The 16,479-nt window shown below is 40.5% G+C and overlaps 1 protein-coding gene and 1 pseudogene across 2 annotated transcripts in view; both read left to right on the top strand.

The window, feature by feature from the left end:
- The window catches only part of HSDL2 (hydroxysteroid dehydrogenase like 2), a 95,067-nt gene that overhangs the window by 70,746 nt on the left and 7,842 nt on the right, over positions 1-16,479 (top strand). For both annotated transcript variants that reach the window (XM_024251739.3, NM_001132322.1), the window contains 2 exon segments: positions 6,024-6,173; positions 11,440-11,568. In XM_024251739.3, the coding sequence (XP_024107507.1) occupies positions 6,024-6,173; positions 11,440-11,568 (279 nt within the window).
- Positions 6,597-10,405, top strand: LOC103891524 (large ribosomal subunit protein eL38-like; annotated as a pseudogene).

The following is a 16,479-nucleotide window of genomic DNA, read 5'->3' on the forward strand; positions in this document are numbered from 1 at the left end:
AGTAAGACAGATCTGGGTTCAAATCCGGTGCCCGCCACGTATATCTATCACTTTGGGCATATCACTTCAGCTCTCTGAAACAGTTTTGTCACCTCTTACTTTCCTTGTGTAATTATTGTGAGGAATAAGAGTGATGGTACATCATATTGTACACTTGATGCAGGAAGCTCCCTGTAACTATTGGTTGCTATAGTTATTATTATCTTAAATTTTCTACATGGTAAAACTTCTTGTCTGCATATAATAATGTCTTTCAGGGATGATTTCTGGCATATATCTTAATACACTGACTTGAACTTCCAGGAGGTTCATTAAAACTATTTTATTTTAATTATCCTTATTTTATTCTTAATTTTAATGAGAAAATCTTCAGATTTTACCATAAGTAAGGTGTTAACATTTGTATAAGATGGACATTTTTTTAATCAGAGAAGTTAGATTGGTATCTATTTTTAGTGTAATAAACTTGTTACATTTTAAATATGGTAAATGGGTACTTTTTCCCTTCCTTCCTTCCTTCCTTCCTTCTTTCCTTCTTTCTTTCTCTTTTTATTTTTTTATTGAGATGGAGTGTCGCTCCGTTGCCCAGGCTGGAGTGCAGTGGCATTTTCTTGGCTCACTGCAATGTCCGCCACCTGGCTTCAAGCGATTCTCCTGCCTCAGCCTCCTGAGTAGCTGGGATTACAGGCTTGCCACCCGGCTAATTTTTTTTTTATTTTTTTATTTTTAGTAGAGACAGGGTTTCACTGCGTTAGCCAGGATGGTCTCGATCTCCTGACTTCATGATCCACCCGCCTCGGCCTCCCAAAAGTGCTGGGATTACAGGCATGAGCCACCACACCCAGCCTCTCTCTGTGTTCTTTTCTTTGAAGGTTTGAAATACCTACTAAGTCATTTGGGTCTTTTCTGAAGTTATTTCTTTCAAAACTTTTATTTTATTCAATTATAGGCTTTTTAAAAAATAAAAACCCAAATTATCCATTTGAAGTTTCAAAACCTATTTAACAGTTGACATGTAGTATTTCACTTACACAATTTTTTAAAGTTTTCAAACTGTTTTATCTTTTTCCTCTGCTTTTTTTTTTTTTTTTTTCCTTTTAAGACAAAGTCTCACTCTGTCTCCCAGGCTGGAGCGCAGTGGCACGATCTTGGCTCACTGCAACCCCCGCCTCCCAGGTTCAAGCAATTCTCAAGCCTCAGCCTCCTGACTAGCTGGGATTACAGGTGCACACCACCATGCCCAGCTAATTTTTGTATTTTTAGTAGAGACGGGGTTTCACCATGTTGGTCAGGCTGGTCTCAAACTCCTGACCTCAGGTGATCCACCCACCTTGGCTTCCCAAAAGTGCTAGGATTACCGGTGTGAGCCACCGAGCCCAGCCTCTTTCCTCTGTTTTAAAAATTATTTTTCTTTTTTCTTGATTAGTTGCTGATTTTATGGTATCTTATTCTTTTCTCAAAAGCACCAGACTTTAAATTTTATTTCATTTTTAATTCTACAGCTTTTCTCTTTTCTGATTATCTTTTTAATAACAACTGGAGATATAACTTACATATACCAAAAAATTCATCATTTTAGGTCTGGCGCAGTGGCTCATGCCTGTAATTCTAGCACTTTGGGAGGCTGAGGCAGGCAGATTGTCTGAGCTCAGGTGTTCAAGACCAGCCTGGGCAACATGGCGAAATTCTGTCTCTACTAAAAATACAAAAAATTAGTCGGATGTGGTGGTGCACGTCTGTAATCCCAGCTGCCCGGGACGTGGAGGTTGCAGTGAGCCAAAATCATGTCACTGTACTCCAGAAGGGGTGACAGAGTGAAACTCTGTTTTAAAAAAAAAAAAAAAAAAAATTCACCATTTGAAAGTGTCTAGTGATTTTTAGCATCTTCCCAGAATTGTGCAACCATCTGATTCCTTACTTTTTTTACTTTTGCTTTATTGTTTTCTCCTTTCTGCTTTCTTTGAGGTTGCTTTTGTTCCTGTTCTTGCTTGTTGGGCTAATACTTTATTGTTATTTCTTTTAAAATAATGAAATAAAGTTTGTGCATTTATCCCCTTAACACAGCTTTGGCTACATCCAATCGATTTTGTTATATACTTTATTCAATTTTGATAGCATTTTAAATTAGTCTGTATAGAAAAGCTTAGTACGGGCAGGGTGTAGGGGCTCACACCTGTAATCATAACACTATGGGAGACAGAGGTGGGATGATCACTTGAGGACATGAGTTCAAGACCAGCCTGGGCAACATAGCGAGACCCCATCTCTACAAATAGAAAAAAATTAAAACATTAAAAATTTAAAAAGAAAAGTTTAATACAGAAGTATAAAAAAAGCATAGAACAGGCCAGGTGCAGTGGCTCACGCCTGTAATCCCAGCACTTTGGGAGGCCAAGGCGAGCGGATCACCTGAGATCGGGAGTTCGAGACCAGCCTGGCCAGCACGGTGAAACCCTGTCTCTACTAAAAATACAAAATTAGTCGGGTGGAGTGGTATGTGCCTGTAATCCCAGCTATTCGGGAGGCTGAGGCACAAGAATCGCTTGAACCTGGGAGGTGGAGGTTGCAATGGGCTGAGATCATGCCACTGCACTTCAGCCTAGGTGACAGAACAAGACTCTGCCTCAAAAAAAAAAAAAAAGTATAGAACAGCTCAAAGAAAAATTTTAAAGTCACCTGTAATCCAATTATAAGTACATTTATATTTTGGCTTATTTCCTTTCAACCACTTTTTTTTGGCACATATAATTTAAAATGTATACCCAGAAATAAATATTTTACCAGTAGGCTCATATTGTGTTTTTTATTTTTTTAAGAAAGAAGCTTTATATGTATTATGTTTAATTGCATAGACTCCCATTTAATTTAACATTACTTAATTATTGTGAATGTTTTCCATGTCTTCAAAAACAACTTTTTGAGGCCGGATGTGGTATCTCATGTCTGTAATCCCAATCATGGGTGGCTGAGGCGGGTGGATCGCTTGAGTCTAGGAGTTCGAGACCAGCCTGGCCAACATGGTGAAACCCTGTCTCTACAAAAAATACAAAAAATTAGCTGGCCGTACTGGCACATGCCTGTGGTCCCAGCTACTCAGGAAGCTTGAGCTCAGGAAGTTGAGGCTGCAGTGAACCTTGACTGTACCACTGCACTTCAGCCTGGGTGACAGAGTAAGCCCCTGTCTCAAAAAACAATAAAAAAAAAGATAAATATTAGAATTCATAGCTCAATTTTAAAATTGGCTTCTAAATAATAATACCTTATATTAATAGTAATGTGTCTCATTCATTTACACTGGTGTACATTTGGAAAATAACTGGGAACTGGCATTGCTCAAATAAGCATTGCAAAGGTTATAAAGTATTAGGTTATTGTCACTGAAGCATGGGGAATACCTTTTTCAAATTTAACTGGTGAAGACGAACTATTGGCCACATTTATGTTTTCAAATTGTAGAATAAATATGTACGTGAGTATGTATTTACATATTCAGCCTTATATTGTTTAATTCAGCATCTATTCAAAAACTGTCTTATCTAAAATAGTCTTACATTCTATCCCAGTTCTTGCTCTTTTTAAAGTAGAACCCATCACTTCTCGACTTAATTTTATGTATGTATGCATGTATATGCATTTGCATATTGTCTGTCTACACTAGTCAGTTTTCTTCTAAGTCTGTGTCTGGCTTGGTGTCATGGTAATACTGGCCTCACATAATTAATTAGAAAGTGTTCCCTCCTCTTGCATTTTTTTTTTTGGAAGAGTTTTGAAGGATCGGCAGGCATATAAGAATAGATACTGTGTGATTGATTCCATTTATTTGAAGATAAACATGAGACAAGACTAATATATGGTGTTAGCAATTAGGAGGGGTTGTGGAGTGGGCTTCTGGGATACCTGTAATATCATCTTTCTTGACCTAGGTGGTGATGTTTGATCTGGATACATCTGATCACTGTTTCTGAATGTATGTTACATGTCAATAAAAAGCAGTGTCATGCTAAGTGCAAGGCAGAAGACGTGGATTGCCCCCAGTGCAGGCAATAAAGGGGTACACTGTAGTAAATTGTAAAACAATAATAAAACAGGCTAAAAAAATTCTTTAAGGCTTTCATCTCTAATATCTGTTTGTACTTTAACTTATAAAAGGAAAAGGATTTTTTTTTATTTGTGGAAACATCATAATGAAAGGCAATTTATATTCAGTATACTTTATGAATTAATAGCTTACTTTGTACTATGGGGTATCTTTGTGCTGTCAATTAGATTTCATTTAATAACCTTTGAGGAATTGTATTAGACAAGATGGCTGTGTATAATTTGAGTTGAGAAACAGATTCACCTTCAGCCTAGAGCACAGATTGGCCTTGGAGTTAATTTAATTAATGAATTGTTCTTACCTGTTTCTGGGGGCAACTACTTAGCTGCCTCTATGTGATTCTACAATGATAAATAAAGGAACAGAGAGGCCGGGCATGGTGGCTCACGCCTGCAATCCCAGCACTTTGGGAGGCCAATGTGGGTGGATCACCTGAGGTAAGGAGTTTGAGACCAGCCTGGCCAACATGGTGAAACCCTGTCTCTACTGAAAATTCAAAAATTAGCCAGGCACGGTGGTGGGCACCTGTAGTCCCAGCTACTCAGGAGGCTGAAGCTGGAGAATCGCTTGAACTGGGAGATGGAGGTTGCAGTGAGCCAAGATCAAGCCACCGCACTCCAGCCTGGGTGACAAAGCGAGACTGTCTCAAAAATAAATAAGTAAAGGAACAGAGACAGCATCGGAGGGCAGCATCATGATATGGGGGCAAAGCAGTCCTGTGAACTGCTGTCTTCTCCCCTGGCTGATCATGTGTTAAGTTGTTATAGCCAATGGGTTAGGTGAATGCAAGTTTTAAAATGTTGCAGGTAACCTCCATTTCCGTGACCTAGTGTTTCCAAAGAGGGCAGCCTGTTAGGGGACTAACAGTTTAACCTCCCTTTTCGTCTAGTGGGAGGGACAATCTGAATAAGTGAGATGGGGAGAAGAAACTGAGGTTGTATGTCAGACCCTTCTGAGCATTCTCTCTTTCTGAGCAGGCTGTCCTCAGTTTTTTACATGATCTCTACTTAACAGAGCATTTCTAACCCGTGATGGGAGGATGCAGGGTCAATCCATGGGGGAAAGGACTAGGCGAACAGATTGAATTTAGAGGTAGAGTGATTAAAAAGTACACTTGGGTGTTGATTCGAGCTACAGTCTTCAGTTTAGCTCCACCAATTCCACAGCTAATATTTTGATTTCCATCTTTCTGATTCCAATGTCTTTTTGTTCTCATTTGGTTTCAGAACTCAGAGAAATTGACAAAGGAGTGATTGATTATCATCCCTAATACTCCAGTAGTTGTGTTTAGGTCTGTTTATTTTATTTTATTTATTTTTTTGAGACAGGGTCTCCCTCTGTCACCCAGGCTGGAGTGCAGTGGTGTGATCTCAGCTCACTGCAGCCTTCACCTCCCAAGCTCAAGTGATCCTCTCACCTCAGCCTCTCAAGTAGCTGGGAGTACAGGCACTAAACACCACGCCCAGCTAATTTTTGTATTTTTTGTAGAGACAGGGTTTCTCCATGTTGCCCAGGCTGGTCTCGAACTCCTGGGCTCAAGTAATCCGCCTGCCTTGGCCTCCCAAAGTGCTGGAATTACAGGCGTGAGCCACCGTGCCTGGCCTTGGCCTCACAAAATGCTCAGATTATAGAAGGTCTGTTTATGATAAATATTTATAGTTTAGTAGTATTTTTTAACCTAATCTGAAAGTCAGCCTTTTATTTGGAGAGTATAAACCATTTACATTTATAATCATAATTAATGTGTGTTTGACTGTTATTCTATCAATTTGATTTATGCTTTTAGATGCCACTTAATGCATTTAAAGTCATTTTGGTCAAATAGGTCTAATTGGTGGCAAGTCTGTCCTGCTGATTAATTAATTCTGTGTGGGGTCCTTCACTGCCAAGTATTAAGGTCATTTGCTTCAATCATATCTTATAGGTGCTGTTCCAGAATTCAAAGAAGAGAAACCGCAGCCGCAACCAAAACCACGTTCTGGAGCTGTGGAAGAAACATTTAGAATTGTTAAGGACTCTCTCAGTGATGATGTTGTTAAAGCCACTCAAGCAGTCTATCTGTTTGAACTCTCCGGTAAGGACTGCATCTGGTAATCTGAAGTTTTTATGAAACAAAATGGGGTGTTTCCTTTGGAAGAAAATCAGCCTCCAACAGTGATCCCCTGGATAGTTGGCTGCATTCCAGACCCTTACTCTTGAATGTAGACATTCAAGAACAGCAACTATAACTATTGATTTGTTTTTGTTGTTGTTGTTTCTTTGAGATGGAGTCTTTGTCACCCAGGCTGGAGAGCAATGGCATGATCATGGCTCACTTCGGCCTTGACCTCCTGGAATCAAGTGATCCTCTGACCTCAGCCTCCCAATGATTTTAATTTCTAGAATAAGATCAGTGCGTACGGACACATGTAAAGTAAAATTTTATTACAAATACTCCCAGTGTTATATAACTCTGGCATATTTGAGAGAAAATCCTGCTTAGAAGGGCATATGGATTATGACAGGTAATATGATACAGTAATTTATCAACCATAGGTACCTTGCCATTTTTATCTTTGACATTAACCATGTCAGTCTGAAGGTAGTCAGCTTTTTTTTTACTTTTTTTGTTTTTAAAAATTTATTATTATTTTTTTGAGACAGAGTCTCACTTTGTTGCCCAGGCTGGAGTGCAGTGGTGGGATCTGGGCTCACTGCAACCTCCGCCTCCCGGGTTCAAGTGATTCTCCTGCCTCAGCCTCCCAAGTAGCTGGGATTAAAGGCACCCACCACCACACATGGCTAATTTTTGTATTTTTAGTAGAGGTGGGGTTTTGCCATGTTGCCCAGGCTGGTCTCAAACTCCTAGCCTCAAGCAATCCTCCTGCCTCAGCCTCCCAAAGTGGTGAGATTGCAGGTGTGAGCCATTGTGCCCAGATGGTAGTTAGCTTTTTAAAACCTCTTAATATTGTTCTTCTCCATATAAAATTTACACACGTTAATAATAGTGTAAGAACTAGCTGCCAGGGATGATGGCATGCAGCTGTAATCCCAGCTACTCAGGAGGTTGAGGCTGGAGGATCACTTGAGCCCAGGAGATCAAGACTGTAGTACACTGCAATCGCATCTGTGAATAACCACTGCACTCCAGCCTGGGCAACATAGTGAGACCCATCTCAAACAAATAAAAGTAAGAAACAGATAAAATTTGTGTTAAAAAAAAAAAGCTATCTCAGCCCCATTATACACAAACTTTTTTATTCTTCGTCCTCTCTGCTTTATCTTAACCCATCTTGCCTTCCTGTTCTTACTTCCTTGCCATCCTTGGAATTCATCATCCATGGCTTTAGTCACTCTCTTGCTTGTGTCCTAAACTTGCTGGACCCTTTGTGCTTATGACAGGTGGATGCCATCACCTGTCAAAAGCCTAGTCCTGGCTGAATCAAACTCTTTGGCTGCCCCACAGTTGTATCCAGGCTGCAAAGTTTTTGGGGAGGAAAGGAAAAAAAAATCACACCACCTGGGTGGATCTGTACCAGTAGAAATTGACTATTGCCCCACTTCAGCTGAGGTTTAAGCAACACTTCAGAATTCTGTGTTTTCGTGGGCAGCTTGCTGCTGCATTTTCCATAGTGACTATCTTAAACTTTCTCAGTGTTCCTGAAATCTCCCATCTCTCCCTTCACCTCTTCCCTGCCAGTGTCAGCAGATAATTCCACTTGCTCTTTGACAGAGGTAATAGAAACCTGCAGACAAAAATGCCTTCAGCTTCCTGCCATCAGATATCAAATCAACCATGATAGGCATCATCCTCGCCTCCTTCCCTCTTAGTAGAATGGAGCTCAGCTCTCCATCAGTGCATCTCAAGCTCTAACGTCTATACCAAGTACCTGGGATCTTCCTAAAATGCAAAATAATGATTCAGTAGGTCTGGAGTGGAGTCTGAGATTCTGCATGTCTGACAGGTAATGACAGTATTGCAGTCCATGGATCATACTTGGAAGCAAAGTTCTAGATCCCGTTTTCCCTGGCCTTCTCAGGAATTTTGTGCTGTTAATTGTACCTTGTCCTCAATCTGTTCATCTTGCAGCCTCCTTCCCAATGGTATTTTAATGTTCTCAATTCTTTTCTAACTTTAAAACAGAACCCAATGACAAGAACAAACCACACACCCCATCTTTTTTCTCCTTTTCAGAGCCAGACTTATTTTCATCTACAACTCACTCCCCTGAACACACCCTGCTGATACCATTTGTTTCCATTTCACAGAATTGGTTTTCACCAAGGTCCTTGATGAATTCCCTGTCACCAGTGGGCATGTGTCATTCCTCCCTTGTGACCACTCTGTAGCATTTGATACTGTTGACCACACTTTCCTTCTGGAAATGCTCCTTCCCCAGTCCTTCATTGTAACCTCCTTGCTTTCCTTCCCTGCCTGTGATCACACCTTGTCAGCCTCCCTTGCTGGCTGCTTCTCCTCTATCCTTCCCTTAAGCAATGTTCTTCAGGTCACTGTCTCAGCACTCTTGACACTCTACTCCTGACACTTTCTCTAGGAAACCCCAACCATTCATGCAGCTTCAATGACCATATGAACCTGTTTCTAGCTTAGCCAGACTTCATTTGACATTTTTAGTTAACTGTCACAAAGATGCCTCAGCCTGAAAATGTCCAAAACAACCATTCCCAGGACCTACCTTTGCAATCACCCATTAAATCTGCTGAGTGTCTGGCTTGCTGTGTCTCTTGGGCAGTGTCGATCCACACCCTCTCTCTGCATGCCTCCTTGCCATGCCTTGAAAAATTGAGGAAATCCCTGGGTGGCTCACGCCTATTATCCCAGCACTTTGGAAGGCCGAGGTGGGCAGATCACCAGAGGTCAAGACCAGCTTGGCCAACATGGCAAAACCTCATCTGTACTAAAATGTAAAAATTAGCCGGGCTTGGTGGTGCGTGCCTGCAGTCCCAGCTACTTGGGAGGCTGAGGCAGGAGAATCGCTTGAACCCGGGAGGCAGAGGTTGCAGTGAGCCCAGATTGCATCACTGCACTCCAGCCTGGGCAACAGAGCAAGACTGACACAAAAAAAGAAAGAAAGAAAAAAGAAAAATGGAGGAAATCAAGCACTTTCTGCTCAGATCCAGGCAAGTGGATGCCATATCTGTCAAGATCAAGAAAAATAAAGTTCACAGCAGCAGGATTATACTTTGGTTGTCACAGACAAAGAGAAGGCAGAGAAACTGAAGCAGTCCCTGCCCCATGGTTTGACAGTGAAGGAGCTGAGATGAACCAGACATGCTGGTTTGAGCTGTATTAAAATTTTCAACGTTGCCTGTGATCCCAGCCCTCTGGGAGGCCGACCACTTGAGCTCAGGAGTTCGAGACCAGGCTGGGTAACATAGTGAGGCCCTGTCTTTACAAAAATAAAAATGAAAAATTAGCTGGATGTGGTGATGTGTGCCTATAGTCCCAGCTACTTGGGAGGCTGAGATGGGAAGACTGCTTAAGCCCAGAAGGTCGAGGCTGCAGTGAGCGGTGATCATGCCACTTCACTGTAGCCTGGGCAACAGAGCAAGACCCTGTCTTAAAAAATTAAAAATAAAGCAATCTGCTGTTCTTCAGTAGTCTTCTCTCACTTAAAAAACAAATCCACCCAAACCAAGAACTAGCAGATCATTCCTATATACCCTCCCCAGCTTTTCCTCTTCATATGCAGTTACCTAGTCTTGTGATTCTGCCTTGAAATTCTCTCTCAAATGTACCCACTTTTCTCCATGCCTCTGCCATGGTCCCAGTCCAGGCATGCACCCTCAAGCTCCTGAACTATCCGAACACCATCCTTACTAGCCCTCTGTATCCTTTTATCTCCATGTATTATCTATACTGCAGGTGGCGCCACATGCAAACCTTACCATATCATCTTCCTTCCATGACACATCCTGTAGGATGAAGTCATTCAATCCTTTACACGACTGGCTGTGCTCAGACCTAGACTGCCTCACAAGCTCATCCAACATCCATCTACCTTCTAGTGCCACTGTGTTTTTTTCAGTTCCTCACACATGCTGCACTCTTGATTCTGGCTTTTTTGCATATGCTGTTCCCATTGCCTGAAATACTTTCCCTCTACCCTGTCCAGCTAGCTAATTCTTACTTAACTTTCAAATCTTAGCTTCAACTGAGCTTTCCTGACCCTTTTTGAAAATTTAATTTTGCATCGCAGTAAAAGATACATAAAATTTTAACCAAGTCTTGCTTTTTTTTTTTTCTTTTGAGGTGGAGTTTTGCTCTTGTTGCCCCAAGCTGGAGTGCAATGGCGCGATCTTGGCTCACTGCAACCTCTGCCTCCTGGGTTCAAACGATTCTCTTGCCTCAGCCTCCCAAGTAGCTGGGATTACAGGCACTCCCTACCACACCTAGCTAATTTTTTGTATTTTTAGTAGAAACAGGGTTTCACCATGTTGGTCAGGCTGGTTTCGAACTCCTGACCTCAGGTGATCTGCCCACCTCGGCCTCCCAAAGTGTCAGGATTACAGGCGTAAGCCACCATGCCCAGCCTGTTTTAACCACTTCTAAGTGTACAGCTTAGTAGCATTAAATGCATTCACACTGTTTTATAACAATCATCACCAGCTGGGCGCAGTGGCGCACGCCTGTAATCCCAGCACTTTGGGAGGCCGAGGCGGGCGGATCACGAGGTCAGGAGATCAAGACCATCCTGGCTAACACAGCGAAACCCCGTCTCTACTAAAAATACAAAAAATTAGCCAGGCATGGTGGCAGGCACCTGTAGTCCCAGCTACTCGGGAGGCTGAGGCAGGAGGATAGCATGAACCCAGGAGGCGGAGCTTGCAGTGAGCCGAGATTGTGCCACTGCACTCCAGCCTAGGCGACAGAGTGAGACTCCGTCTCAAAAAAAAAAAAAAAAGAAAGAAAGAAAAACGAACAAAAAAGCAATCATCACCATCTATCTCCAGAACTTTTTCATCATTCCAAGTGAAACTCTGTACCCACTAAACAGTAACTCCCATTCCCCCATCCCCTAGTCCCTAGGAACCACTGTTCTACTTCCTATCTTTATGAGTTTTCTTACTCTGGGTATCTTGACTCTTTAATGTGCTCCCACATCACCCTCTACTTCCTCTTTTGTGAGTAGAACCATGGTTTTCTTTTTATTGAAGAGTCTGCAGACCCTAGCAGAATACCTGGACGTAATAAATATTTGCTGAATTTGACTGATGGAGGTCTGGGGATTTTAACTAGGGAAACAGCATTTTGTAAGATTATTCTAATTGAAGTAATTATTAAATTTAAGAAGAACAGGGCTTCTATGACATTGATTTCTATATGTTTATCTCTCTAGGTGAAGATGGTGGCACGTGGTTTCTTGATCTGAAAAGCAAGGGTGGGAATGTTGGATATGGAGAGCCTTCTGATCAGGCAGATGTGGTGATGAGTATGACTACTGATGACTTTGTAAAAATGTTTTCAGGTGAGTTTTCCAGTTTATTAGTTTACCTTATTGTTCAGAGAAAATTTAGTTCTGACATTTTGCTTTATCCCTTCCCAAATAATCAAGACTTGTAAATGTTGGCAGCAGTGGAATCTTAGTTTTGGGAAGGCTGTTCTTACTGTTGCCTCTATTGCCACTTCTCCCTCCTCTCACAAGTGGAAGGTAGATGTCAGAATTATTTTCTTCCATTACTGAGAAGCCAGTAATATAATGTTGGGAACAGTGAGATAATTCAAAGGGACTCCTGGGTGGGCTTCATCATATTAGCTGGCCTAAGGTATTATGTTTCCAATAACACCCCAGTCACTAGAGGCACTGAACTCAGTAGCAGCAGTTTGCTTATTGAGAGTAGGGTCATGCTTCCATCTTGCCAGCTGTTTCAATAGGAAACACATACCAGCCCTTGGCCATGGCCTAGTGACCCTGCTTTCTGTGGAGTCCTAAACCCAGAGAACCTTTTGTGTGATTTTCTATTCTGTCCATTTACCTCTAACTGTGCCAGAAAATTAAGGATAATTTTCTCTTTTCTACTCTTAGAAAACTACTCCAAATGATAAGTTAATTAACTCAAATTCTAAAAAATTAGAAGCAGCACTTGAAACTAAGCATAACATTCTGATCTAAAGAGTCTTTCACGGAGTGAATTATAAATGTTATTCAGACTTTGTTCTGTTTTAATCTTTTCTAAACAGGAACATGGTGTATTCTGTGCCCTCTAAGTCTTTCTTTCCAGTTCTAATTAAGGATGCTAATGGCCTGCATTCCATCTGAGCCAATCTGTATACGGTGTACTAATGATCAGCATTTCTTCAACTTTTCCCTTTTTTTATAGTGGCGTTAAATGTTCATATAAAAATTAGAAAATACAGGCCAGGCATGGTGGCTCATGCCTGTAATCCCAACACTTTGGGAGGCCAAGGTGGGAGGATCACTTGCGCCCAGGAGTTTGAGACCAGCCTGGGTGACATGGGGAAACCCTGTCTCTACAGAAAATACAAAAATTGGTTGGGTGTGCTGGTGCGCACCTGTAGTCCCCAGCTACTCCAGTTAAGGTAGGAGGATTGCCTGAGCCCAGGAGGTGGAGGCTGCAGTAAGTCGAGATAACACCACCGCACTCCAGCCTGGGCGGCAGAATGAAACCCTGTCTCAAAAAAAGAGAAAGTATACCTAAGAAAAAAGAAAATAAAATTATTTTTACCATACCACTGAAAGATGACCATAATATACGTATGTATGATGCTAAACGATAACCAAACCAAAATATGGTTTAGCATCTATATATGTATATTATGCTCATCTTATTATGGTTTGCATAATTTGGTTTAGCATCATACATATGTATATTTGTATGTGTGTATTAGTGTATATAAATATACATGTGTGCTTATAAAAACAGGATCATACCATTACTACTGTTTGGCAATCTTTTTCACTTAATACATTATAACATCTTTCAGTGTTTATCATTGGTTATCCCTTTAATGATTTTTTTTTTTTTGAGACGGAGTTTTGTTCTTGTTGCCCAGGCTGGAGTGCAATGGTATATAACCTTGGTTCACTGCAACCTCTGCCTTCTGGGTTCAAGCAATTCTGCCTCAGCCTCCAGGGTTGCTGGGATTACAGGTGCCCACCACCATGCCTGGCTAATTTTTTGTATTTTTAGTAAAGACAGGGTTTCACCATATTGGCCAGGCTGGTCTCGAATTCCTGACCTCAGGTGATCCACCCGCCTTGGCCTCCCAAAGTGCTGGTATTACAAGTGTGAGCCACCGCGCCTGGCCCCTTTAAATGATTTTTAATAGTTTAGTGTTTCTTCAGTGTTTCAACAACTATTTCTCCATAGAGCTTAAACACAGTGCTTTGGACACATTTAATAAATGCTCAATGAATGTTTGGTGAATCGGAATCTTATAAATATTTGTTTTAACATGAAGACCATTTAAAATAAAAATTTATAGTCAACTTCTAAATGGAAGTAACAGTAATTATGTATGATTTATTTACTGCATGATTGCTACAGGTTAAGCAATACTCCCAACAGTCCTTTCCAATAAAATATGTTCTCCATTTTATAGCAGTTAGTACTGAGGCTTTGAAAAATTAAATAATAAGCCCAAGGTCAGCTGATGAATGAGAAAATAGAGCTAGGATTTGAATCCAAGCTAACTCCAAAGCTTATGCTCTTCATTGTTATGCTAGTCTGCCCTCCAAAGGTGAAGAAATCAAGTGACTTCTTTCTTTAATTTACATTTCACTTATGTAGCATACATTTGAAATAATAGGCTTTCTATTGGTATCTTTCTTTGAATGTGGTCTTGGATTCACTGCATGAGGCCAGTTATATGAATTATTTTAAAAAATAGTTATTCTTATCAAGTATATTTTATAGGTATGGTTTAGATCGGGAACAAGTGAGTTTGCTTGTGGTTCTTATGTCCTTTTATTCTTACTGTTTATCCCATCTGCTTTTCTTTAAATGGGCACAATTTAGACTTTATATCCTAAGAATTCTCTTTGACGAAACCATAGTCATTTCTATGCCTAATTTATGTAGTGGATACATTATAAATACAAAAATTTAGGCCAGGCATGGTGGCTGCCTATAATCCCAGCACTTTGGGAGGCCAAGGCAGGTGGATGACTTGAGGTCAGGAGTTTGAGACCAGCCTGGCCTACAGGGCAAAACCCTGTCTCTACCAAAAATACAAAAATTAGCCGGGTGTGGTGGCACATGTCTGTAATCCCAGCTCTTTGGGAGGCTAGGGCATAAGAATCGCCTGAACCTTGGAAGCGGAGGTTGCAGTGAGCTGAGATCTAGCCACTGCACTCCAGCCTGGGTGACTAACTGAGACCCTGTCTCAAAAAAAAAAAAAAAAAAAAAAAAAAAAATTAAAGCAACTAGTAACCAACTAATCAGAATCTCTCCTTTTGGCCAATAGAGGCCACTGTATGGTGGAGCAGTATGATAGAAATAAAGTAAATTGAGCAATATTACTTTACCTGAGGAGGGGGATGTGTGTGTGTGTATATAAAACATTGAGCTTACTAGCTTTTAAAAAAACTTCTGTTAAAACAGTATTGTTGAGGTCTAATTCACATGCAGTAAAATTTACCATCCTAAGTATAAATGATTTTTAATAAATTTATAGTTGCACAGCCATAACTACAGCCCAGTCTGAGAACATTTCATCACACCAAAAAATTCTCTCATGTCTTTTTGCAGTCAATCCTATTTCCATTCCTAAACCCCTAGCCAGCCAAATACTAATTTGCTCTCTGTCTCTATAAATTGCTATTTCTGGACATTTTATATATATGGAATAAAACAGTATATAGTCTTTTGCATCTAGCACCTTTTACTTAGCATAGGCTTTTGATATTCATTCATATATATGTTGTAGCTGGTATCAGTAGTTCGGTTCCTTTTTATTGCTGAATAGTATTCCATTGTATGGATATACCACATGTTGTTTATTCACTCACCAGCTGATAGACACTTGGATTTTTTCAAGTTTTTGGCTATTATGGATATTGCTGCTATGAACATTCTCATACATGTATCAGTATGGATATTTGTTTTCATTTTTCTTGGGTAGATTTTTAAGAATGGAATTGCTAGGTCATATGGTAAGTTGATATTTAACTTTTTCTTTTTCACTTAAAATAAAATAGAGATAGGGTCTCGCTTTGTTGCCCAGGCTGGTCTTGAACTTTTGGGCTAAAGCAATCCTCCCACCTCAGCTTTCCAAAGTCCTGGGATTACAGGCGAGAGCCACTGTACCCAGCCAATATTTAACTTTTTAAGAACCTACCAAACTATTAGCTACAGTGACTATACCATTTTTATAGCCCCATCAGCAATGTATTAAAGTTCCATTTTCTCTACCTATTCACCAACACTTATTGTCTTTTAAAAACATTTTTTTTTAATTGCTCCTTGCAGAGCAGGGTTAACTCATAGGTAGTACACCCAGAGTTGGCTTGTTGTCTTTTTTATTATAGCCATTCTAGTAGGCATGTAGCGGTATCTCATATGTTTATTTATGTATTTATTTATTTATTGAGACACAGTCTTGCTCTGTCTCCCAGGCTGGAGTGTAGTGGCATGATCTCGGCTCACTGCAACCTCCACCTCCTGGGTTCAAGCAATTCTCATGTCTCAGCCTCCCAAGAAGCTGGGATTACAGGCATGCACTACCACACCTAGGTAATTTTTGTATTTTTACTAGAGATGGGGTTTCACCATGTTGGCCAGGCTGGTCTCAAACTCCTGGCCTCGAGTGATCTACCCACCTCAGCCTCCCAAAGTGCTGGGATTATAAGCATGAGCCACCGTGCCCAGCCTCGTGTGGTTTTAATTTGTATTTTCTTACTGATAGTGATGTTAAACATATTTTCATGTGTTTGATAGCTACTTATATTGGGTGAATTGTCTATTCAGTCTTTGCTCATTTTAAAATTGAGTTGTCAGCCAGGCATGGTGGCTCATGCCTATAATCCCAACACTTTGGGGGGCCAAAGAAAGAGGATCACTTGAGGCCAGGAGTATGAGACCAGCCTGAATAACATAGTGAGACCCTGCTTCTACACACACACACACAAGTAAAATTGAGTTGTCTTTTTAATACTGAGTTGTCAGATTCTTCATAAATTCTGGATGCATGTTATTTATTGGATATGTGATTTGCAAATATGTTCTCCTAGTATGTGGCTTCTCTTTCCATTTTCTTAAAAGTATCTTTTGTATTACAAAAGTTTTTTGTTTTGATCAAGTTTAATCTATTATTTTTTCCTGTTATCATTCATGCTTTTCCCACTAAATATTTTCTTTTTTACCATTGTGAATGAAATTATTGTCGTTAGTTTATTTCCAAATTGCCTGTTTCTGGT

The sequence above is a fragment of the Pongo abelii genome, chromosome 13 (assembly GCF_028885655.2).
Source record: "Pongo abelii isolate AG06213 chromosome 13, NHGRI_mPonAbe1-v2.0_pri, whole genome shotgun sequence".
Classification (NCBI taxonomy): Eukaryota; Metazoa; Chordata; class Mammalia; order Primates; family Hominidae; genus Pongo; species Pongo abelii.